The sequence below is a fragment of the Sprattus sprattus genome (assembly GCF_963457725.1).
Source record: "Sprattus sprattus genome assembly, chromosome: 10".
Taxonomy (NCBI): domain Eukaryota; kingdom Metazoa; phylum Chordata; class Actinopteri; order Clupeiformes; family Clupeidae; genus Sprattus; species Sprattus sprattus.
The window spans coordinates 14,467,539-14,493,731 of NC_137908.1; the positions used below are offsets into that span (position 1 = coordinate 14,467,539).

The window sequence follows — 26,193 nt, forward strand, 5'->3', positions numbered from 1 at the left end:
TAATTAGGACAATATAGGATTAAATACGATCGCCATGCCTTTTATCAGCAGTGGCCATTTAGAACAGGTTCTCTCCCCCCCCCCCCCCCCCCCTCCTCTTCCCTCCAACTCAGCAAAGATGCCAAGGCTGCCCTGGCCATTAATTCAGCAATGAAATATGATTTTTCCTAAATGGTCACTCACTGTGCAATAAACTGGCAGCTTTGTTCAACACATTTGGATAATGAATTTCCCTGCCCCTTAGCCGATCCACAGACCCCCACTTTTTACCTCAAATGTTTATTTGTTGTCATGAGAGGACAAAGCTTAAATAATGAGAAAGTGAAAAGTGTAGCCCTCACACACACACACACATCATTTTCGCTGATTTGCAGATATTGTTGTTATTGTTTTCATAAGTAGCACAATAGAGTCCAATAACTTCTCACTTAAACCACAAAGTCCCCAGTTGACTCCTTGGCTGCCATGCAGGACATTTTACTTGAAAATGTAGCTCTCTGGTAACTTGTGGTAAGCGCGCCCCCCCCCCCCCCCCCCCCCCCCCCGCCCCTCATAGTGAGCTCTGGTCATTGTTCACCCTCCTCTCCATCAACCTCTTTCTGTCACAGCGCGCATTGCTTGTGTCCGAAATCCTGCCCAACCAGATGTGCATTCAGTTACACGTAACAGGTTGCCAATTTAAAAAAAGGACTGCAATGACTCCCTTCCCCTCACGTATCCAAGATTTCTTTTTCTTTTTCCGCTTTTAAATGTCCTTGGGCACACAGGTTCAGCTCACAAGTTACCCGAGTTGAAGGAGGAGATTGGTTGGGTGGAGGGGTGGTCATACGTTATACTCTCCTGACCTTGTGTTATCCATGAGGGACGTTTTCCATACGTTGGAAGAATTCTTGAAAATGGCCTTCAGCCACAGAACAGCAGTTCTGAACAAAGGCACGGCTGAATAAAAACATCTTATAGAGGTCTGCTGTGAGCCAACAATGTGCAACCAGGTTTTGTTTCTTTGTGGATCCCAATACTTCCTGCTTGTAGAAGACTGGAATTGGTTTTAAAGACCTACACTAGAGTGTAGGGAGGGCTGAGTGTCTATGTGTATATGTGTTACATGTTGCCTTCAGTGACAGAATCAATGAAAATGTCCGATAAGCTTCTGAGTCAGGGTTGAATGATGCAAAACTGAGCAAGAGGTTTTTTTTGATCTCTCCTCTTTACCTTTCTTATATTTTTATATAGATATGCGAAATATGTGGCACTATGGCAGTGTGATTTTATCAATATTTATGTGTGGTTAAAAAATAATGGACAATCATTTGTCTTTTATATTTTCTGCTAAATCCACAGATTGACTGTCTGGGTCTCAGGACTTGACATAGCTACAGTACAAAACAATATTTTTATACTATTGAAAACAAATCTCTACAAAGAAGGAGAGGGAACTCTGGATCATAAAGAGGGAAATCTGGATCTACACACAATTAGACCATTAAGTAAAATACATTTTGATGTCTTTGATGTAAGAAATGCATAGTGAGTGTCTGAGAAAAAAAGCCCTTGCTTTGCATACATTACTGCTGGACATTTATCAAGATGTATAAAAAGTCTTGAAATTTAATTCAATTTCAGTTCTGAAGCTTAGCTGTCTATGTAATGTGGTCTGTTAATGTTATATATACAGTATGTGGATGACTCAGACACACTTCATTAAGATTGCTGAATACCACTAATTCAGTCTGTAGTTATGGAGACCATTTCTCTCTCCCTGGTACATTTTGTTCAGTTCAGTGGCACGATACAGTTTGTGACTACTCAGTGTGTTACTACACTTGTCTAATATTAAAAGGGAGATAGAATCTGAATCCCTTCATAGTGAGTGTCCTGCCTGAGCACTCGGTTAGGTTGATGACCCAGGAGAGGGAGGTCACCCCCCTACCTCCGTCCTTCCTCCCCCTGCAGCCCTCACCCACCAGGGGCTGTGCCACACCGCCACCCGCCACCGCTGGCCTGGCTCAGACACTCCACACACAGTTGGACACAAGTACACACACACACACATGCGTGCTTACACATGCACGCACACACCAACACACATAATAGTGATGATTTTTTTTAACCAAGTGCATATCCCATCTTTCTGTGTCTATCTCAGTGTTGATCTATGGCAAGATTGTCTTCTCTAAAGACGGATTTACTCTTTAAAGAGGGGTCTGCCTGACTCTCAGCCAGTCTGCCTCAGAAGTGAGACCGGTGAACTTCCTATCAGCCTGTCTCTGATATCTCTGTTGAAGGACAGCTTGACAGTTTAACTTCTCTTGGCCCTGCCGCTGTGGAAGATACAAAAAATAAAAAACTGAACAAAACAAAAAAAAAAGAGAAGAGAAATCAATCCCAACACTGTCTTTCTCGACACGTCGGTTCAAACAAGTTGACACCGCAAACAAATTATGACTGCTGATTAGCTTTGCTCAAATCCTCATTGTTTTTTGCAAGAATCTATTAGCAGCCAAGCTGCATGCTGCTGAAAAATGGCAACGGCTCGATGCTGGTGTCTGGGGCTGCAGCTTAGCAGGAGCCCTCTCTTTGACCTTTTGTTTGATGTCCAGTGCTCAGACACAGCCACAGTTACAGCAGTGAGGAGTGAATGATGTATGGACAAATGTTCCTTAAGGGGGGGGGGGGGGGTTATCTGTTGTGGGTTGTAATTACTAGTAGGGAAGAAAAGTGTCTGAAAGGATCTCTGTCTTGGTGTGGTTTGTGGGTGGGTTTGTTAACGATTGTTCTTGTTCATGAGCAAGAGAGTGCTTTTTGTTTTTTCTTCTGTTTTTTGAGTTAATCTGTATACCCAGAATACACTCTAATTAGTTTAAAGCGATGAAAATTGCAGTTAGTGTTTTTTTTCCCTTTGGAACAATCAGGGAGAGCTGGATTGCGTTTTATGGCGGCAGCTCGTCTTCAGATATTGCACTTTCACAGTCTGGCTATTGGAGGAGTTTTTTTTTTTATATTCGTACTGAAATATTGATGCCCACACCCAAAAAGTGTATATTTTCTGAGAGTTCATTTTATTTGACTCGGGGAGGATTCAAAATGAAATGGGGAAAAAATGCCATACGGAGGCCAGGCTTGCATTATTCCCCCAGTTTTATGACAAATACTTAATGAAAATCCCCAAGGGGGTGATCGAATCCTATATTTAATTAAGGCTTTATAAAATATTAACAGAGGAGATGGGGGGGGGGTTCTCCCCCTCCCTTCAGTCCATGGCTGTTTGGATGATGGGCCCTGGCTGCAACCACTTTTGAATGATAATGGGCGACAGAGGAACCGAGGCCAGCAGACAAAAAAAAGTGTGATGGAGCCAAAGGCTGTAAGGCTGAGAGAATGTCCTGCAATCACATTAGGGGGAAGTCTTGGCAGATTTATAGCGAGGGATGTTTAAGTTCACTCTCCCTCTCGTGTTCAGTCATACCTTTAGCAGCCTTGGAGATGAATTTGATCTGATAATTTGAAGCCCTTTTCAGAGAAGGGCATGCCATGCTGAAATGTGCAAATGAAGAAGGTGTGCTGCAGTGCAGTCTGCACATACCCTTAAGAAAGGGACGCTGCTGTGTGGTACGTCTGTACATTTAACAGAGACTTCCTCCTTTATGCTTCAATTTTCTTTCTTGATGTTTCAAGGTTGAGTCATGTAGCCCTTCGTATTGATAATATGTAGTATTTCTTACAGGATATGCTTCTGAGGTGTTTCTAGAAATGCATTTTTTTACCAACCTTACATGACATTACAGGGCCAGTAGTAGTTTTAAAACCTCCAGATGAATTTATTTCACTCATATCCAGGTTTCAGATTTCCTCTGTCTGAATGCTAGCCAAACATTTGGGATGAAGGAGTATCATAGTTCAGCCCTTTGTGGTGCTGTTTCACACCAATTCTACTCCATGACAGGCACGGCTGTTTTTCCCCTTTGCAGCGGGGGCAGAACCTGAGAGAAACTGTGGGGATTCCCTCCTCATCGCAAGTGTCACTCATTCATGTGTCTGACCCACAGATCCACTCCGACTCCGACAACGGTGAGGGCATGATCAAGTACACCATCTCGGGGGAGGGCGCAGGGACCATCTTCATCATCGATGAGATCACAGGCGACATCCATGCCACGCAGAAGCTGGACCGTGAGGAGAAGGCCCACTACACGCTCCGCGCCCAGGCCCGCGACCGCTACTCCAGCGCCCCGCTGGAGCCCGAGTCCGAGTTCGTCATCAAGGTCCAGGACATCAACGACAGCGAGCCCAAGTTCCTGGAGGGCCCTTACATAGGGAGTGTCGCAGAGTTATCACCTATAGGTAAGAAACGAGTGCCGGAGAAATGACAAATCTGTCACTGAGGAGAGTAATGACGAAACACACTTTATGTGGGACCTTGATTGTGGTCTGAGGTGCAGCTTTGATTATTAATGCTCCATTCATCAACTGTCACCTGCTCTAGCGGCTTATATTAATCATCTCCCACAAATAGCAGTATAAATATGTATTGATCTTGACCTAGTTATCAAGACAACATGATAAGGTTTAATGACGATTCCACTAATAGCTGAGATTGTAATGGCAGAAATCTGTTGTCTGTTGTGTGTGGGTGTGTGTGTGTGTGTGTGTTTGTGTGAGCAAGACTGTTTGCAAATGCTTTAAGAGCGTGTGATAGTAAATGCAATGGCTCGAGCACTCTGTCACTGTGAACCACCTGATTGGAATTAATTCCTGCTTCCTCAGCATGTTCATATGCAGGACTTGGGGGGCTTGCAGTGTGTGCAGAGGCAAGAGGGAGAAAGAGAGAGAGGGACAGAGAGAAAGATAGAGGGAGGGAAGAACGAGAACCGCAAACGCTCCGACCCTCCCTCTTTCCTCCGTCTGCACCACTCATTCACTTACCTCTCAGTCAAATTACACATTAAATGAGTGTGCACTTCATGTTTTATACATCGGACAGAGTGGCGGCTCTAATGAGATAACAGTAGTGCTTAGTCAAGCATTTCCCCGTTTGTTTTCGCCTCATATTTGCTCTCCTGTAGAACAACTCCTAATGGCGTCACTTTTAGCATGCTGGTGATAAGGTCACCAGCCTTCCATCAAAGCCAAACTTGACAGGAGACAGTCAATACTTCTCAGCCCTGACAACAGCCTGGTAAAAGCCTTCACAAGAGCTCAACAGTATGGTTGCTCAGATGGGGTTCACTGTAAATAATGGCTTAGTGGTTTAGAGCTGTCTTCCAGTGATGTGATCCTGAAAAGATATACCATGTTCTTTTTTTTTTAAAGCTTTTTAAAGCAGGAACAAAGAGTGCGCCGACATGATTGATTAGCTTTTGTGGTTTGTGTAAAGATTTTCATAGAGACACAATCACCTCACACAAATGTTAGTAGGACTACTGTTTATCAGTGCAGCATTGTCATGACACATACTTGTAGTTGTTAAAATATGAGTAAGTAAGTATGAGTTTAAGTATGAAGAAAGTATGAAAGGTGTTATGAAAGTATTGGTTAATGTGTGAGGTACCATGATGCCTGGCATGCTTAGTGCGAGTTAACAGAGGAAAAGTGAAAGCTAGCGATCTGAGGAAAAATGAGATGTAATCGGAGTGGGTGCCGATGCATGATCGCTGTGCTGTTTTATTACCTCTCTGCAATAATAATAAAAAAGTAATCAGGAACAAGCCCCCAGCATATTCATTTTCACTTAACGTTCCAATTATGCTTGCCCACTCTTTCGTTCGCTGGCCAGTTGCTGCTGGTGGCTTTCAAATACAAAGTCCGGGACCAAAAAGCATTTGTTTTTGCCATTAATCAAAGTGTTTGCGGGGGTCGCTGAGTTGCGGTTAACTCGACGAGGACTACCACCAAAGCCAGCCAGAGGAGTTGCACGCAGGGAGTTTGTTTAAAACATTCGCCTGTAGTGTCACCCAGTAATAAAATCCATGTCGTAAAACACATTTTTCATGCACTGAATATCAGTTAGGACCAATGGCAGCGCAGCAGAATAAATAACAGCCTTGCATGTACAAAAGACACACATCTCAATGTTTTCATGTGTTGAAAAGTAATGCTGAAGCTCTGAATAATTATAAATCCGACCATGACAAATACATGAAATGTGTTGCATACGCATACGCTGTGACATTGGAAATGATGCAGTCATTTCGTCATGTGGAGGCTAAACTCATTGGTCATGGGGGAAGTGGTTATCCTGCATTTAGTGTGTTTCATATCTTTTAAAGCAATCTAGGCCAGGTTTTTAGTCTTTATGCAGTTGCTGGTATTTCAGAGACAATAGTAAGACATTTTTTCAATCTTGTCAGAAGAGAAAATTATGTTTGTTTCATGTGCATACAGGGTATTTTACTTCTCATCATGCAAATTCTGTGGATGATGCTTGCTAGCACTGATAGCGAAGGCAGCTTCCTTTATCATTGTGCCTGCATTCCTTCTGTATCCATCCAGTTACCTAAAACAAGAAAACGCACAAGCACCCTTTCACATGACAATTGATAGAACGTACATTATGTGTACAAAGATGTATACCTCATGTATGACAGATTATGATTATGATTTTTCAAACCATCAGTGTTGCTCTGTGGTTTTGAAGGTAAAGGACAGAGAAAAGGCCCTACAGAGTAATATTCTGAGAACCATCTTTAAAAGGTACAGCGTTTTGTAAATGATGACTTTCAAATGCGCAGAGGAAATAGAGAACAGATTCATGGTAATGCACCTTGAAGCGTTTGGGCATTTGGCGAAGGACAACAATAAATGCTAGGATCAGCCTAACGTTAGGAGAAGTAATCATATGCAGGTCTGTTTGAAAGACAAGTATTCCATTAGGAGCAAAGGCTGAGTCTGAGTTCACCAGTTACGGTTCCATTTGAGGCCTCCCCTAATTGGTCATTATACGCATAGGGGCGCTAAGTTCAGCTGGGGAGCTGCACTTGATGTGAAAATGGGTGATGACTGATTGGCCATCCTTGCATTAATACGAACTCTACCTTACAACATTTACCATTTGTGTTTTGCATATGAAATATTACCTTTTATTTTCGAGGTTTTAAATGAAACCTGTGCTGCCCTTTCCAAAGTAAAGAGTTGTGAAAATCCATTTCAGGTTTGTCTGTTTTTCCCAGTGTTATCAAGCAAAGCTTTCTCACTCCTGTATACTTGAGACTACCCGGTATGTTTGGCAATTTCAATGGGTTATAAAACAGCCAATGTTAAAACTTGCTGTATACAACACTTAAAAAAAAAAAAAAAAAAGCCAGAACACTCTTGAAACAGTGGGCTTGGTACGAGGGGACAGGAAATATGATCCCTGAAAGCACTGACACAACACCTGTGCGACAAAGATGTTTGGCATGCCTCTCAAGTGATGCACTCAGGATGGATGAAGTCACTTTACCAAAGATATGCTGTATTATTGATGATGTGTTTGCTAATGCATATAGTTGCTTTGTAGACGTGTGTGTGTGTGTGTGTGTGTGTGTGTGTGTGTGTGTGTGTGTGTGTGTGTGTGTGTGTGTGTGTGTGTGTGTGTGTGTGTGTGTGTGTGTGTGTGTGTGTGTGTGTGTGTGTGTGTGTGTGTGTGTGTGTGTGTGTGTGTTTGTGTGTCTGGCGTGCGTGCGTGCGTGCGTGCGTGTGTGTGTGTGTCAATAAAAGTAAAGTCCCACACACACACACACACACGTAGTGTTTCTGCTCTGACCCAACTAATATTACCCTGTCATGCAGTTATGGCTCCTAGTATTAGTTGTTTGATGATGTTTTTAAATTAACAAAATTAGAGTCATGCACGCTATTATTATAATTTACATTATATTTTTTTACTTGGCACAGGAAGATCTGCTCATTTGATAAACTCTGTCTGTGTTATTAAAAACAAAACCATAAATATTTGAGAAGGATGCTTTCCCCTTGCTCTTTGTGGCCATTCTAGCCAAAGTAAAGGTTTAAATATTTAGGCTTTGGCTAGTTTGCCCTGCTTTGACTTTGTAGCTTCTTGCATTACATGCAAAAATAATATGACTCTTGTACATCGCACTTTGCTCAACATGGCTATAAAGGATGAGCTATCTTTGTCCTCATTGATGACTTAGAGATGTTGCAGTGACTCATGTTGAAAATAATCCAAAACGGTTTGCTTCACAAACGGGGGCCTTCACAGATAATCATGCAACACAAATCCTCCATGTCAGAGTGCATAGATCTTTTTCAGTTTTTCAGGTGCACCACAGGAGACACTGAGATGCCATGTAGAACAAAAGAAAAGGGTCTTGAGAGCATCTTGTCATGTTCTCAGCACTACACGCTCTCTTTTTGAATATCCATGCACAACCACAATTTGAGTGTCCAGAGCCTCATCCGACTCTGACACTGAATTATTATTCTCAAATCGTGTGCTGATATTATCTCCAAAGGCACAGGTACTTGGTAAACAACATCTATTTTATGTCACTGCTATCATCTGTAGTTTGGTGAAAGCATCCCTGTTTTCTGTCCTTACAGATCCCCTCCCCCCACACACACTACACACCACCACCACCACCCGCCACATGAGATGTACGATTAAACTGCCTCAGCAGGGCAGGATGCGTCCAGGGTCAGATCAGTCCCTGACAGAAACATCAGTTGACGGATGGTGCCAGTGTAATTGTGTGATTGATGGGCTGTTTTGAGGGGCCTCTGGCCATGGCAAGACAGGTGGGGTCATGAGGCCTGTGCCTGAGAATTCTGACTCTCTGACCCACCTTGTGTCATCTCTCCTGATTGACAGTGCTGCCTCCTCTTCCAAGTTACACACTGCATTTCCTTTAGTGGCAGCATCAGTTTCAAAAACACCCACCAAATATATATATCTGAGTTTATACTGTATACATACATACACACAAACATTCATACATACATACATACATACATACATACATACATACATACATACATACATACATACATACATACATACATACATACATACATACATTGTACATACATACATACATACATACATACTAGGGCTGTAACGATACACCTACCTCACGATTCGATTCGTATCACGATTCTTGACCCACGGTTCGATACACCCCACGATATTATTATTATTATTTTCTAATTCACTTTATAATAAGTATGAGCTATAAAAAAATGAAGAAACAATTTATAACCAAATATTGAGGTTTTTATTACTCAAAGCAATGCTGTTGAAAAACATTCAACAAACTTCGGAACCTGTTATCTATCTGCAGAGCAAATGTCAGGCTCATACAAAAACATTAACGTGAATGAATTGATGCTAATACCTAGCGCGGTCTCTAGGTTAGCATTAAGCTAACGTATTTTCTACCACAGTAAAACATGCAATACTATGTGATTGTTTTTAGAAAACGAATGTTACGTGATGAGATTACTAAAATGTAGTCTGCATGTCTGCTCAGTTTAGCAGTGCTACCCAAGCAAAGGTTTGAAAAGAACTTCAAGCTTCAGACTTTCTGTTAGGGAAACAGCTTTCAATCTGCCAAGCAAATGGCAGGCTCATGACAACACGCGCAACCTTTGGGAGCATGAACTGCACTGAGTAAATTTTGCGCAACAATTAACCCCAACGCTGAAGCAAGCAGCCGCCTTTACTAGCGAACCAAACTTTTTGTATCAAGTGACCGCTGAGGGCATGTCGCGGTTCTGCCTCCTCGCATCGCGATGCAGGTTCGTGGCCCAGAGTGTCGCGATTTCTCGGTTCGATCCAATATCGTTACAGCCCTAATACACACACACACACACACACACACACACACACACACACACACACACACACACACACACACACACACACACACACACACACACACACACACAAGTGTGTTTAAGAATATAGGGAAGGGGCATGGTGTTTTTTTATTGCAACCATCCGCTGTCTGAGGGAGACGGAAGAAGTCTGTTATCCTAGTTTTATCCAAACAAGCCGCAGCAGAGGCAAGCAGCATGAAACTCTAACCGTGCTTCCACTTTATGCCCCTCCTGTAGCCGTTAAAATGAATCAGCCTGTGGAAGCTTTGCACACCTGCCAAACAAATTAGCTTTGTCCTGTATTAGCGGTTGTACATTTAGCATTCCAGCCAGTGTTGTGGTGATTGTTTGTGCTGCTTGTCCATTGATCATAACATTGATTATACACTGTAGATACAGTTAGGGAGGTGTTCAGAGCTACCTGAGAGCTAACCTCCCTTTACTGACACCACTAAACAAATAACAGCACAATTCAATAAAAGACCTTAGGTTCAGCCTGATAAAAGCTTAGATTTATATATCTGTCGCAACGGATGAGAAAATACTATCACCAAATCCTTGTAGGACCTCATTCAGAATTACAGTAAGCAGGCCATTGACTTTTATGACATAGCACTCCCCCAACCCCCCTTCGTCCTTTTTTTTTTTTTTTTTCTCCCGTCGACTTTTATGTCGGCCAGCCAGTCACATGAATCACCACTGAAGTGGTGGAGGAATAATGTTTCATGTGAAAACACCTCAGTGCTTTATGGTGCCGCTAAATTATCCATAATACGTGGAGATTTGGGGTGGGAAAGCTCTCAGTCCACCGTGATTAGGACAGGGGCTCGGCAGAGGAGTGTGGCCGACGCACTGCGCAGCATCGTGCCACCCGCTGTGGCATCTCGGAGGTGGAGAGAGAGAGAGAGAGAGAGAGGTAACGGGAACGGGCACAAATCTCCTTTACGACGCCAGTGCTTAAATAGCTGTCAGTCCGGTGTCTCGCATGTGGCAGGCCCTCTCCTTCGGCACCCTCTCCTCAGAGCTGTAATTGAACCGTCTCCTCCCTTAAGTGCAGCCACTGTCGTTTGCGGCTGTTTGAAACAGATTGTGTTGATGCCGTTAAATACATATGTGCGTAAATCTCTCTCTCTCTCTGTCTCTCTCTCTCTCTCTCTCTCTCTCTCTTTCTCCCTGGAGCTCTCTCTTTGGAGATTTAGGGGCAAAAAGCAATATCTCCAAAATTCTGTCTTCTCAATAAGTGTTTGGGTCACGTTCAAATGATGGCTTCAGCATCGATAATGTTGCTCACTTGCCTATCCTCATATGCTTAAAAAAACCTGCATTACCAGATGAATCTGACCCTAATGGCATTCATTAAATGAGATAGGTTGGATGCTGGAGGATGTAGATTATCAACAGAGTGCTGGGTTGCATAAACCATGTCGAGGAGAATATCTCACTGACATCGTCCCTTAATATCTCTTGGAGTTGTAACCAGCCGGTCCAGAATAATCAAAACAACCTGACAAAGGAAGTTGGGGGGGACTTTTAAGTCGGCAAGTTTTTATCATTTGAATTTCAAGACTGGCCCTTTAATGTATTTTTTATGGCCATACCATTCCCCGCTAATCTAGTATGACTACCTCAGTGAGTGCCATGAGGGAGGTTATATCACTGTAGACCAATATACCTCCTGGCAGCAGTCCAGCCCTTTAAGAAATGGTTATGGAAATAGAGTAGGTTAAACATTCCTCTCGTTCAAGTGGTAGAGTATATTGTACACCAAGGTCATGGGTTCAATTCCTGTGCGGCAATAACACTGCCAAAATGAATGTGTTCGCTATGTGCAACTGATTTTTAGGACAATATCTATCGATTTAGTTGATAAACAGGTTTTGTTCGTGCAAATGGAGGTTCTCGAAAAAAAACTCCATGGTCACGGCCAGTTCAGTTATGCATCATGTGTTCCTTCCTTGTTACACTGACTTGTAGTTTTGAAGAGATATGCATCACATGTTTAGCTCTGTTTGTTTGATTGTTTGATTAATTTACCTTGATACAAAATACATTTCTATGTAATGGATATGTAATGTTTAGGGAAACGTTATTGTATAGAGTTATAGTATAGAGTTCCAATGGAATATGAAAGTTCTCTTGACATTTTGGACTGATGTCCCTTTTTAACTGTGCAAGGATAATGATAACAATATCATTATATGTTTATATAAAGCATACTGTCAATCACTGTCTTCAATAGAAAAACTTTGTTGAGGTTTGCTTGCAGGATGGAGTCAAGCAAAGAAGGGGCAGATCAGGAACTGCAAGCAATTCGGCTTACTGTATTTTTAGGCTGAGGAGAAATATTTGCAAAGAGAATAAAACACACATGAAATGGAGAAATGAAAAAATGATACGCCACAGCTCTGAAACTCGCCCCAGCACTTCCCAGTGTAATATTAGAACAGAGAGGGTGGGGGAACACTATTTTTTCCGCCCATCACCCCAAAACTTAAATTTCTGTGAGCGATTATTTATTTATTTTTCATTATTTATTGTATACCCTTGAGTCACCAACAGAATAAAATCTGCTTAGGACATCCAAGCCCATAACTAATGACTTCCTTGGGAAGCCTGGGCGGTGCATTAATGAGAGGCAAAGCCACAGTCGCTTCTCGCTCGCTTTTTTAAAATGTAAACCAAATAAAGAAGCATTTGCATTTATATAGTTCTCTCACCATTGGCATACCCAGACTTACGGAATCAGTTGGGCGTCATGCTGATTATTACCTGGGGAAAATTAAGATAAGAAAGTAATCCTATGAAAGGGGGTGGCTTTCCCATTACCACCTCACAGCCAGGTATATGGAATTAAACAGCCCCCATATCTAGGGAAAAAAAGAGAGAGGAAAAAGAAGTAGGATTCTGTTGCATTTTGTTTGTTTCCCTGCGATAAGACCATGCCGAAAAAAACGAATCGGGACAGACAACAGTAGCGATTCCACATGTTTGAAGATTTGAAGGCATGAAAGATGCTTAACGTTGTTCGAATGGCAGGTTTCTCATACAGGTTTGCTCACAGAAGGGAAGCATTGCATTTCAAAGTCACAAAAAAAAACAAAAAAACAGCCACAGCTAATATATTGGCGGATTACCATGCGGACAATTTCTTGATCTGGCCCTTTTGCTTGAAACAAGAAACTGAGAAGTGGTAACGCTAGCTAAAGAGGCGAGAAGAGATTTAGTGCAGAATAATTAAAAAGCCATAAGACAGAGACAGCCGAGATCAAAGAGGGAGGCTTACGGGGAGTAGCTCACCGGCTGTAATGATAAAATGCTGTCCTTTTCCCTGTCCTCCCCTCGGGACCAGAGTTGCTGACAGGAGACAAACAGGTTTCTGACACTTCCTTCTAATTAGCCTAATTAGCATAGTGCTATTATGTGGCCGGACAGTAGCATGACAGGTCCCGGGGAATGGCTACAGCTGTGACCTTTGTGGACACCACCAGCTGTCAGCAATTACCTGCCGTGGCGGCCCCAGTAGAGGCCGCTTCTCTGTCCTTGGGTACCACTTGTGACTCAAATCTATTCCCCTAAACAAGAAAGTGATTCTTTTTTTTCTCACTCTTTCCCTTTCTCGTTTTCTCTCAGCTTTTCTCTCTCTCTTTTCTTCTTTCTCACAAGAAAATAAGCTTTTTCAACAAGAGGCATATTTCCCACCTCCCCCAAAGGAGCTTGGGCCATTAAGCTTTATAGACTCCAGGCTGTGCTTTGGTTGAAATGTGTGACTAAATGTAAATATATGCTTTGCGTTGGGAGCCCCACAGCTTGTGGATGCGCACAGTTGACTTTGGAAGAGCAGCAACTTTGTGAACAAATTCACTTCTAGCCAACAAAAGCAACTCATGGGGGCACCTGTAAATGTGTTTAAGGAGATATAATTGGGTTTTGTGAGAGGGCGTGGTAATGGGGCCATTAGCAGTGATGGAAAGCTTTGCATTCTCTAGAGTGATGTTTGCTGTTTACCCCCTTAGGGACCTCGGTGATGAAGGTGGCGGCCTCGGATGCGGACGATCCCACCTACGGGAGCAGTGCCCGTTTGGTGTACAGCGTACTGGACGGAGAGGTGTTCTTCTTTGTGGACAGAGACACAGGTGAGGGCTGGCTGAGTAATCTAAAAAAATAAATTGTCAAATATAAAATGGTGAGTACATGTAAATAGAAAACGGTATAGTTAGTGTTCAGTGACATAGTGAAAATTAAGCATTTAGTCCATGACTAATTTAATTGTGTGGTATCTTTTAATTTGAAATGATGCAGTAGTGCAATAGTGAATAATTGGATACCAACAGTCATCATTTCATTAATTAACTTTTGTGTGATCACTGGTAAAGTCATAAGTAATTGAAATGAAATGCCGATGCTGATGACTGTCTTACTGGTGCTCTTCCCTGATTGATTCTCTGTGTTCAACACCTCAAAACATATACAGTAAATACCGTAGACATCCACACACATCACCACGGCTCATTTCTCTCCTGTCGTGTTGTCCATGAGGACAAACCAATATGAAATATCTCCTACTGGCGTCAGCTATGAATCCTGCAGTGAGGTTCGCATTCAGTGGTCATTCTGAATTTATGTACTTCAACGCATGGACGGCCACCTGAAAGATACGTCTGCACAGTAGTCGTCCAGGTATATCACAGGTTTGTGTTGCCTGCAAATATGGCCCATGGGAGTAGCACTAAACTTTTAATGATTTCTTTTTGGGGGCCTGCAGGGCTTGATTTGGTTTGCCCCGGTGCACTGGATGATAAATGGCTTTGCCTCAGTTGGGCTGGCCTGCTGACTCTAGACTCTTTGCTTACCTAGGCTTGTTAAACCCGTGAAGGAGGTACTACTGTAGTTGGAGTGGGTGAGCGCATAGGCGAGGAGACACAAGGCTGTGTATTTAATTGACAAGCACTAATAGTCTGGCAGTGGGAACTGAAAAGGACATTTATTGTTTATTTGCAAAACAACACAGTCTACTGTATGCTATGGATTATGTTCAGCATCTAGAATGGACCCCCTTATGTCACAAAGTTATGTGTGTGTCTTGCATTAGCAAGAGTGGATATAAAGCAAACTCTTTCTGTAGCCATTTTAATAGACTCCTAATGTCCCTAGGGCATTTTGTGTCATGTGTCTTTTAGATCGAAAATATCTATTCCATGATTGCACTAAAGTTTTTCTAGGCAAAGACATGCCTCTGAGGGGGGGTGTCACTGAGACGTTAGTTCTGTACACCCACAAACACAGACACATATAGTTCTCACTGAACACTGTAATGGCGAGTCCTCCTGTACACTGAACTTAAAGGTACCGTATGCAACAATAGCTATTCGCTAAAGGTATGCTAGCAGCTAAAACTAACGAAATCTCTTGAAATGTGCTGACTTTGTCATTATGACAAACTAGTTACTCAACGACTGTCCTTACACAGTCAACAACATCAAGCAAGTGCAACACAAGACTAAGCAAGACGGCAAATAAGCTACTTACTAGATCGGCAGAAGGTAAACAAGTCAGGTCGGCGGGCATCGGCAGGTAAAACTACATAACGCAGTTATATGCCTATCGACCCTGCTATGCCAATGGCAACGACGCAATTCTCCATATTAAATGTCATTGTAGCGCCCCAATTTTTTTTAAGCTGTTATTTTAAGGTTAAACTGCTCATCCTAACCCTAATCCTGAAGCATAATTGTTGCATACGGTGCCTTTAATTAATGAGGTTAACTAGAAAATTGGCGTTGATGTGGATGGTAGTGAAAAATATATATATATTATAAATAATTATAATAGTAATAATAATAATAATAACGTATAACTAAGGTCTGCATTAAGGAAATTAGAGAGTTACAGAATATATAAATAGTTAAAACTAAATTATTCTAAATTCTAAATGAGCCAAGAAAGAACTACAGGCTATTTGTTGGCAGCTCCTTTGGGTAACTACCCACACTTAGCCTTCTTTTCTAAAGAGGCCATCCTTCTTTCTTTGCCAAAATAGGAGTTTAAACATTAAATTAAAGTTTTGAAAATGAGTGAGAAAAATAACACAACAGGTTTAACATATAAATTACATCAGAATAAATGTAATAAACATTGGCTACTACAAACACACTGAACATCTGAAAATGCAAACCAGTCTGAACAGAGACATTCTGATTATAGCAGTTAAATCTTGGCTGAACAAAATATGTATCCTCTTCCTTCAATAGTTTGTTTGTGGTGGCAAATTGCTTGAAAGACTAGTCTTGCTTTTTTTCATTTGAATATTAAACCACACGACCTTTGACCTTCTGTATACAGTACCTTTGTTTTTCATGTGGTTAAAATAAGGCTAATTATGGACAGCACATTTGTGAATCACTAAGAATATTAATTAAATTAAATCACTAATCACTTTTTGCTGAACCAGGTTGGAAACAACAAATACAGACCTGCTTCTGTCTGTACAATTATCGAGACTATTCCTTTGGTTTAAACTTCAAAAGATTAAAAAAATATATATATTTTATGTTTGATACTACATGACACTTCACAATCATGACGATATACTATCCTCATTTATCCTAGCAACCCTAGACATCTGCCAGTGACAAGACTATACCCTCAGAATTGCAGTGTTCATGCTTTGGACCTCCATAACAAAGGCATTGTATTGGTTTAAAATTTGTGAACACAGTTCAACCACAAATTGTGCACTGCCAACATTTTAGCAAAATTCCTTTGCAGTTGTCCATGATGACATGATTTTAAATATGCTCTCTAATTAAAGTAGGCAACTTTCAAGTACTTGACAGGTTACTGCAATCCCAATAACTTGTTATGACCTATCTTCCTTCACATCAGTGCACATATTGAAACAATAGGAACAATAAAAACAGCATGCACTAGTGTTGTGACAGAGCAAGGCAGGAGGAGAGGTACCAACATGCCAGGAAGGCCTACAGTGATTCTGGGACCCCACAATGACTGTGAAAAGATGCTTTCTGTGAGGTTTCACTTCTCTTTGACCACAGTGGATTAATTTTCTTTGGAAGTATTAGCTCCTTTAATATTCTCAGTGAACTTAATTTGTATAAGCATAGGGGGTGTTACACTTCATTATGGCCAAGATTGGCATCTTACCAGAAACCCAGAAATGCAATAATAACCAACCTCTTGCGAGAGTTAAGTCCAATCTTGTTGACATTTCAGAGTCACAGGTCCAGTGACTCATGTACATTTGTTTCTCTTCAAAGTCCCCCAAAATCCCATTTCCAAACTTTGTCATTGTGACATTGCTCATTGTGCTCCTGATCCTCTGGCGTTGTCAGCATCCCTTCCTGCAGCAAGTCACATTTATTTTTGTAGAACGTTCAGTTTGTTCAGGCTCGAGGACAAGCCATCCATGGAAGTTGCAGTTAAAGAGAGCTCTGCTTTCAAATCCAAGCCATATATACATTTGAGGATTGTTATTATGCAGTCACTGACTGTCTGTATGCGGTAGGCATTTCAATAGTGAATTTTAATAGTGAAGACTTATATGACTGTGTAGCCCAGTGTCTGGTACAATCTACATTATCACAGAAGAGACTAGAGGTTGAGAAGTGCACTGTCGGTACAATCTGCCCTATATATGCCCTATAGTCTGCTTAATTGCTTTTTTTAATAATAGCGACAAAAAAGGAATACCTCCACTTTTGCTGGACATGTGCCAGTAATGTGACCTTTCATTTAATTCCATTTCCCTCTCTTCTTCTCTTCTGCCTTTCTTCCACAGGAGTGATTCGGACAGCAGTGGCAGATCTAGACCGCGAGACGCAGGATCGCTATGAGCTGGTTGTCAAGGCAACAGACATGGCAGGCCAAATGGGCGGTCTCTCCGGCTCTACCACAGTGACCATAGTGATCACGGATGTTAATGACAACGCTCCGAGCTTTCCACAGAGTGGGTGCACTTCAGACCTGGCATATTTGCGATCATGTGTGAAGTTATCTATGGTTTCTGATGTTAGAATTCAACCTCCAGAGAGGGACAGAGAGAGAGAGAGAGAGAGACAAAGTCATCTGTGGACATTAGAGTCTGAATTGGAGTTAGAAAAGGGCAGCGTGTATGACGCAGGAAATGAAAGTAACGGCTTGAAGGTGACGATGATGGATGACGAGCAAAGTAAATAATAATTAAAATGCTGAATGTTTATTTTGCAGAGGCAAGAAAAACATTTGGTGTAAGTCCATTAAGATTCACTCAGCTATGTAAATCAGGTGGAGATTGGCAAAAGTACACGTCCAGGTGATTACTTTGCAGATGCTAGCTTATGCAAATTCTTACATTGACCCATAACAGAAAGCGACCTGTGCAGTCTGACTGCTGGAGTTGTTCAATTAAGGATGCAAACATGCACCGGCAATAAACGCACACCCCTTATGTCGAAATAGCCCATGATGTACAAAAAAACACACACATACACACACCAACAGTTAAAAGGGCTACACTCTTCCCAGTCAGTTCTGATGGTCTGTTTTTTTTTTTTGCAAGCCCATCTGTCTTGCATGTACCACAGTGACAAAAACATGTGCCTCGCCTGCAAATAATCCACAGGAGAGGTTCCAGTGAGGCGACTTCCAAAGTAGCTCTTTTCAATGAGCGCTCAGCTTCAAACAAATGAAAAGCACTTTGTATCATTGCTCCCGTATCAGAGTCAGCCTAGTGGGTGATACATTTAATATATTTATGTCTGGGAGGCAGACCGAGGGGAGCCTTGTGCTTCATTCCGACACCAGCCAAACAAACCAAAAGGAAGAGCATGGCAGGAGAGGCACAGATGATATACTCATGAGCTGTGTGTGGGGGGGGGGGGGTATGTGTGTGTGTGTGTGTGTGTGTGTGTATGTGGGTGTGTGTATGGGGGTGTGTGTGTTTTCATTTGGTCCCGTGCGTTGTGTCTCTCATTCTGCTTCATCTTCTGTGAAGGAGGCAGCATTACTTCGATTACCGCAAAGCGAGTGCCGACATCAGGCTTATATACTCCCCAAAGTCTCTTTTCTTCTCTCTGGCTGTCTCTTTCTCTCTCTCTGCCTCTCTCTTTACACTCCTTTCCCTTGTGAGAATCTCGTATGTGGTCCACAGTGATAGCGTTTAGCTTACTTTCCTGCCGCTTTTTCTTTGTGAGTCAGACCTCATTCAGTTTTTATTGAATTACTGTGGCATATACCGTATACATGGCCATTTGGTATTAAACGCCACTGAAAAATGCAGTACTTAGTACAGAATAGCAGTCCAGATTACAAACGTTAAATGTTACTTAGTGCAGTATGCAGTATGCAGTATGTAGGCTACCAGGAATGGAAGTCTGTATGACATGTATGAGTCTTTATGATATGTTTGCCTATGTGTTTTTGTCTCTGAGTGGAGAGGATCCTGCTGGCATAATGGCTACACACACCCAGTGCTCTCTAAAAGAGCTATTTTCTCTCCAAATTATCAACAGCATGCTAGCAGCTCTCGCAGGATGCAACATGGAAACATAAATGCGTAATTGCACCATTACCCAACTCTTTTCCCTCAATCCCAGCCTCCACTTGTAGTGTACCCGGAAATGCTCGCAACTTCCTGAATCCGTTGATAAGCCTGAAATATATGCGTTTAGCCTTGTCTTGTTACCATTTACCTGTGAGAGTCTGGCATGTTGTTGATTATGTGCATTTAGCTACTATACAGCTAGTGCTGAGAATAACAGGTTCCTTGCTCTCCCCATCAGAGCTGTACCAGTTCAGTGTTTCGGAGGGGGCAGATCTTGGGACCCCGATTGGGCGGGTGATCGCAACAGACGCGGACATGGGGGACAACACGGATATGAGCTACCTGATTGCAGAGGGGGAGGACGGTGAGCTGTTCAAAATCACCACAGACGGAGAAACGCAGGAGGCTGTCATTTCAGTCAAAAAGGTGCGGTGAACTTGTTTGGCCTGGGCTGCACAGCAGTTTACTTCTGCTGCAACAAAGGGCAGTCATAATATAATATAATATAATGCTATATGGCATATGTGGCATAGCATTGTTTACCATGATATTTTTATGAAGTTTAACATGTATTTGTTATACACACACACACACATCTTCAATAATCAACTTCGTTTTTATTGTTTCCAATCATGGGATTAACGTGTGTAACACTGTTCTCAGCCTCTGGACTTTGAGAACAAGCAAATCCACACCGTGGTCGTGGAGGCTATGAACAAGCATGTGGACGAGCGCTTTGTGGATCTGGGGACGTTCCGAGATAAGACCATTGTGAAAGTCAGCGTCTCAGACGTGGATGAGCCGCCGGTGTTCTTCCCACCCCTGGGTGCCATTATGGAGGTGCAGGAGGACGCCAGGCTGGGGGCGCTGGTGGGCACCGTCACAGCCAGGGACCCAGACAGAGAGAACGTTCCTGTCAGGTATGCCCAATCCAACTTGCAGGAGGGGAATGGGGGAGGAATACAAATTCTGACTGGTATTGAAAATGCCCATGGCCATTGTTAGCAGTATTGAATCATTTTCCTTTAATTAACAATAAAACTGAAGCTTCACGAAGGCCGAGAAAGGAGTACCCAATGTCTCTGCAGCTGCCTGGTTGGGGTGTAAATAGCTCCTTGGTGAGAAAGGAGTGTCTGTGTGGAACACAAGTGTGTGTGTGTTTGTGTGTGTGTGTGTGTGTGTGTGTGTGTGTGTGTGTGTGTGTTTGTGTGTGTGTGTGTGTGTGTGTGTGTGTGTGTGTGTGTGTGTGTGTGTGTGTGTGGAACACGAGTGTGTGTGTGTGTGTGTGTGTGTGTGTGTGTGTGTGTGTGTGTGTGTGTGTGTGTGTGTGTGTGTTCGTTCATATTGTGTTTGTCCCATTATAAGAAAATATCCAAAGTAACTGAGCAGGAACCAGGTTGGAGTTTTGAATTGTGGACATGCCTTAAAGCCCCACTAGCACACAATTACCCACCTGCCATTTTCCTCTCAGTGAACACAGTAACTCTGCACACAGTCCAGCTTAGCCAAAGAGTAAGAGCACATTCCTCTGCCTTCTCCTTGGTGTTATACTTCAAAAATAAAAGTAATTACCATGTAATCTAACATCTGACAGCCATTTAACAAGCATATAATCATTACCTTTTCACCTTTTTCTAATTTTGAGGGAAAGAGATTAATTTTCCTTCTGTTGCCTTTTGCAGAATGATTGAACATCTAAAGTGAACGTTTTTCATTCACATTTTTTTCCTGTATTGTTTGGCTTTAAAGGAATGTCTTTCTTCTTCCTGGTGCTCTCTGCTTCTCAGAAGCCTTATGAAGGGGCTATAAAGGCAAAGTCGGGCTGCACACAGCCTGTGCAAATTACCTCTATTAAAAATGCATGAGGCTGAACCAAAAGTGCTCCAGGTGTAATAAAGTACCGCACAGCAACTGGCTGGCTGGATGGCAGGCAGGCGGGCGGGCTGGGCTGGCACACTGGCTTGGCACCGTGCCCATGCCCATCGGTACCACTTTAATCATCTCCATTGGACTGAGCTAACCAAGCGGGTCTGTGCCCAGGGTCTCATCGTTCTCCCCCCACCTCACCCCGCTAATGCCACCCAGCACTAGCTCAGCCTAGTGCTGGCACCAAGGGCACCAAGCCCTGAGGAATGAACATGGTGCCTGGAAATGTGCCACCCTATTTTGGATAGGAAATATTTGTTTATGTTTTGTTGTGCTCGTTTGCTAGGCGAGAGGTGAAAAAAAAAAGGGCTGGCCCACTGTGAGGATTTTTTCCACGCACCATCAAGCAATTTCTTTCTTCATGAAGCCCTGAAATAACACAGATTCATGAGTTTTTTTGTGGGTGAGATTTTTTATGAGGTCTGCTTTGTGCCATCTCTATAATGGAATACCTCGTTAATGCTTAGAGGCTTATTGGAATTTTTTTCTTTATCTCATTTGTGCCCCAACACAAACCCTACCACAAACACATTCAAGTTGTAAAGAGGGATTTAGAGTTAGTTCATTAATGACTGATAAGCAGACATATTTCTCTGCAGAGTCAGTTTATACAAATCCGTATGTCCTTAAATGTATAAACATTGTTAATGCACCATTAAATGTGTGTGACTACTGCATTCTCAAGTGCTGCGCTTCCTCAAATCTGTATTTAATATCGCAGTTGTCATAGTAGGCAGTGAAGGATACATGCATTTTAACAAATGTGCAGGGAGATTCTACCTGCTGCAGTAAGATGCAATAAGATACAACTTCAATCAAATTGAAATCGGTAACCTCACTGAATGGTTTTGCTTACCTGGATGATTTTTTTTTTTTTTTTTAAGAAATACAAAAGAAAGTTCTACAGTGAAGATGAAAAGAATCTTCCTTTAGAGCTGGGGAGGCTGTGCACCCAAACCATTATAAGCTCACTCTCTACCCTCTGGGCAATATGACATGGCCTTTTATACAAAACCCCTAGCTGAACCCCCATAACCCAGGGTAAAATACAAACTGATTAATCTCTCTAGTAATTTTGTATTCCAATCATTTTAGACACATCTGAAACCGTGAAGGCAGCTTTTACAGCCCTCTGGGCATAGCAATTGAAATGAGGGTGTGTGTGTGTGTGTGTGTGTGTGTGTGTGTGTGTGTGTGTGTGTGTGTGTGTGTGTGTGTGTGTGTGTGTGTGTGTGTGTGTGTGTGCGTGTGTGTGTGTGTGTGTGTGTGTGTGTGTGTGTGTGTGTGTGGGTGGGTGGATGCTGGGGGGTAGTGGGGGCTTGGGTGGTAGTGGTTGTTCGTGAAGAAAAAGTAAAAGTAAACTATATTCGCTTGAATTTTGTTGACTCGGTAACCTTCTGAGAGGTGCTTATGTACCATAAGGAAAGTGAAAGTGTATTTCATGGGAGTGCAGCATACATTATTAATCTGTGTTTCTAAGGCGGTCTGGGGCGGCCACAGCTCTGCCGGTTAGCTCTTTCTTCTCAGGCACTCGGGGTGACATGTTTTCGATATTGGCTAAATGCATAATTATTTTCAAAGTCGTTTTCATCTTAATCAGAGTTTTTTTTTCTCTCTCTCTCTCTCTCTCTCTCTCTCTCTCTCTCTCTTTCTGACACAAACACACACACACACACACCTACACACACACACACACACACACACACACACACACACAAATGCTAATTCCTGTCTGCAAACGATTAAAAATAGCACAGTGGATTGAAATGTATTTTTCCACGGCACAATAACATGCTTTGACCCTTTCTCGCAGGTACTCAATAGACCAGAGTTCTGACCAGGAGCACATCTTCCACATTGATCCGGTGACAGGTGCCATCACCCTGGGGAAGATCTTGGACAGAGAGACGGCAGGCTGGCACAACATCACTGTGACAGCGGTGGAAGCAGGTATTTGCAGGCGGTCTCTAAATGCTGTGTGTGAAGAAGAAAGCCTCTGACAGATCTGTTCTAGCCTGAAGCTTTCAAATCTCTCCAGCTCACTGCACAAGGTGTACCTACCCTTTTTCAGCAACAGTTTCTTTTGCGCCTGTTTTTTTTTTTTTCGTTTTGCATGCGTTTGCGCAGTGCTTTGAAACTGTGTCCTCTAGGTGGCTACATGTTTGAGTACCTGCGGTGTGCTGATGCTGTATCAACTGAACAGTGCCCTGAATAGAAGCATTTCTTGTGCTCAGGTCCATATGTAGGACAACAGGAGGGGGCATGTCTAGATTTAGAATGGATTCAGCCACTGACAGTAAAATATGCACTGTGGGTTTTGCAGAAGACAACAGAAAGATACAGCACAATGCACATGGCAAAACATGCACCAACAGTATGTGTGCAGACTCCAAGATAAACCAGTGACTTGGGGAGAGCAAAAACACTGCAAAATGCTAAATGCAAAAAAGTACAAATCGTTACAGTCGTTTCTACCTGGTCCACTTGTGTGATCATTACCTGCTAATCACAATGCATCTGAAAAGCTGAAACATCAATAGGACGTAGGATGGTGCTGGCCCAGTCAATACGTTCATATTCAGTCATTTCGTAATGTTCCTCAAACTTGTAGCAACACTTGAAAGATGAATTTAAAGTGGAGTCTTCAGCATGGCGTGTTGAAACAGCTGTGATTTTGGGGACTAATTGTTTTTTTTTTGTGTTCTTCCCTTTTGTGCAGTGCATTATGTCAGAGTCACATTTTAATGTTAATTGACCATTTAAAAAATGTGAGGGAGACAATAATTGTCCCCATATCTGGGCTAAACAGCAGCCTGCTCCCGACAGATAAAGCTGCCTTCCCTTGTGTCTTACAGACTATCCAAACACAGGCAGTGGTTGACTTCATCAAAATTCCCTCAAAATGTTGGTTATCGTCCTTGGCTTGTTTACCTTTGTGTATTGTATCTATCTGGTTAGGCTTAGGGGTTATTTGAGGCGACACAGAAAAAAAAGAGCAGAAAGTGGAGGTTTTTAGTCATCACCAGTAGTTTGGAGCTCTGGCCTTTACATTTAAACACCATGTTCTATTGTTTAAAAAACAGTGCTAGTTAATGTGTATCTGTTTACCAGGTTCATGTAGATTGAGGCTAAACAGAGAAAAAACACAAATGAAAATGAAAATGTCATTCTCTTCAGAGTTGAGGGTCATTATGTATCACTCATCAGAGTTTTACCCCAAGGTTTGAAAGGTGTGACACAGTTACATTACTTCTAATATTCTTAAGCTTCATTAATTTATCATATCATCACCAACCAGAGATATGAGAACATATTCATATCATCACCAACCAGAGATATGAGAACATATTCATATCTCCACAAACGGTAAATGCACTAGCAAACACTATCCAAGTCGTACTTCTGACAGTTCCATACAGTGTGCTATACTGGCTGCTGCTGTACTTTACTCTATGTGGGATAGGAACTCCACAGTGACCACATTGCCTCAGGGCACTTTCTGCTTTAATGTGCTGTGGCAAATAGGCAGCTTAGGAACACACACTCACACACACGCACACACGCACACACGCAGACACACACATACACTCACACACACACACATTTCCTTTCATTTTCCTCTCCATCTCCTCTCTCTCCTCTCTCTCTCTCTCTCTCTCTCTCTCTCTCTCTCTCTCTCTCTCTCTCTCTCTCTCTCTCTCTCTCTCTCTCTCTTCCCTCTCACTCTCTGTTTTCATATGTACAGTATATAACGTTGGTTAAAGGAATTTCTTAGCAATTCCCAAAGTGCTCATAGTAGATAGGAGACTAACTGGAGGAAGACTGTCAGAGGCAGAGTTCCAAGTACAGACTCTGACAGCCCATTCAGACACAGTGCAGTCCTATCTGCTGGGCCAGAGTGACATATAATTTCAGAGTCCTGTGATAGTACGATACCATGCTGGAGTCTTACTGACAGGTTCTTACCGACAGGTAACAGATGTGAGTTGGGGGTTGGGCTCCTACCACTCTTGGGCTGGAGGAGGGTGGGTTAAAGAATGGTGGAAAAAGGAAGTCTTCATCTGTGTCAGCAAAGGGCCTTTGGTAAACAAGTCAGGCCACATTTTTCAGGGTTTCAAATTAACTTGTTCAAAGAATGTAGTTTGAAAGAGTAATTCAAATGTGATGTATAGTGAAAAGTTATTGGCTGTTCCATTTTGGATGGAGGTGATGTCAGAAATTAATTAACCACAGTTAAGACCAATTACAGTAAACTGTTTTGCATTGCAACAGTTTTATAGTGAGAAATGAAATGATAACAAAAATTACTTGTTTTCAGGCATTCATCCAAGTCTGAGTGAGTGGGACTAATTAAGTAATGTCATATACTCTAGAAGAAAACGTATGCTTTCATTCTGATAATTTAAAAACTGCATCAACAGGGCTGCATTTCTTAAAGCTACCTAACCACCTAGGTAATTATAATGCAACGGCTTATTTTGTTCCCAGTATTGCAATACACACATACAAACATACTCTCCTTAGACATTCTTTCCCAAGTGCAATTTGATGTATTGCGATATTCCATGAACACAAAGCTGTTTATGTGCCTAGAGTAAGAAACAAACAAACAGAATTGAGCTGAAAAAGCTGTGCTTGTATTGTTAAATGGTAAGATAACAACATTAGCTGAGACAGTATCTTTCTAGAGGCAATCCATTGCAAACAGACAACAGTAATTAATTACAATAGTTCAGTTTTACTCCTTTTGCCAGTGAGGCCACTGGGTCATGTAGCCAAATCCACTGCCAAAACTGTGCATGTAAGCTGCTTCTGTGGTGTGTGAATGATCAGCATATAGGCAGTGCTGGTGCAGCTGCAACCCTAAAAAGAAGCCTGTGGCACTTGCACATCAAAACCACTGCTTGAAGTCC

The 26,193-nt window shown here is 42.3% G+C and overlaps 1 protein-coding gene across 1 annotated transcript in view; it reads left to right on the plus strand.

The window, feature by feature from the left end:
* cdh22 (cadherin 22) overlaps positions 1-26,193 on the plus strand; it is a gene marked incomplete at both ends in the record, with an annotated part of 48,623 nt that overhangs the window by 841 nt on the left and 21,589 nt on the right. Inside the window, 6 exons of the mRNA XM_080845442.1 lie at positions 4,047-4,341; positions 13,830-13,949; positions 17,612-17,779; positions 19,593-19,780; positions 20,018-20,274; positions 23,094-23,230. Coding sequence (XP_080701568.1) covers positions 4,047-4,341; positions 13,830-13,949; positions 17,612-17,779; positions 19,593-19,780; positions 20,018-20,274; positions 23,094-23,230 — 1,165 coding nt within the window. The remainder of the gene's footprint in view (positions 1-4,046; positions 4,342-13,829; positions 13,950-17,611; positions 17,780-19,592; positions 19,781-20,017; positions 20,275-23,093; positions 23,231-26,193) is intronic.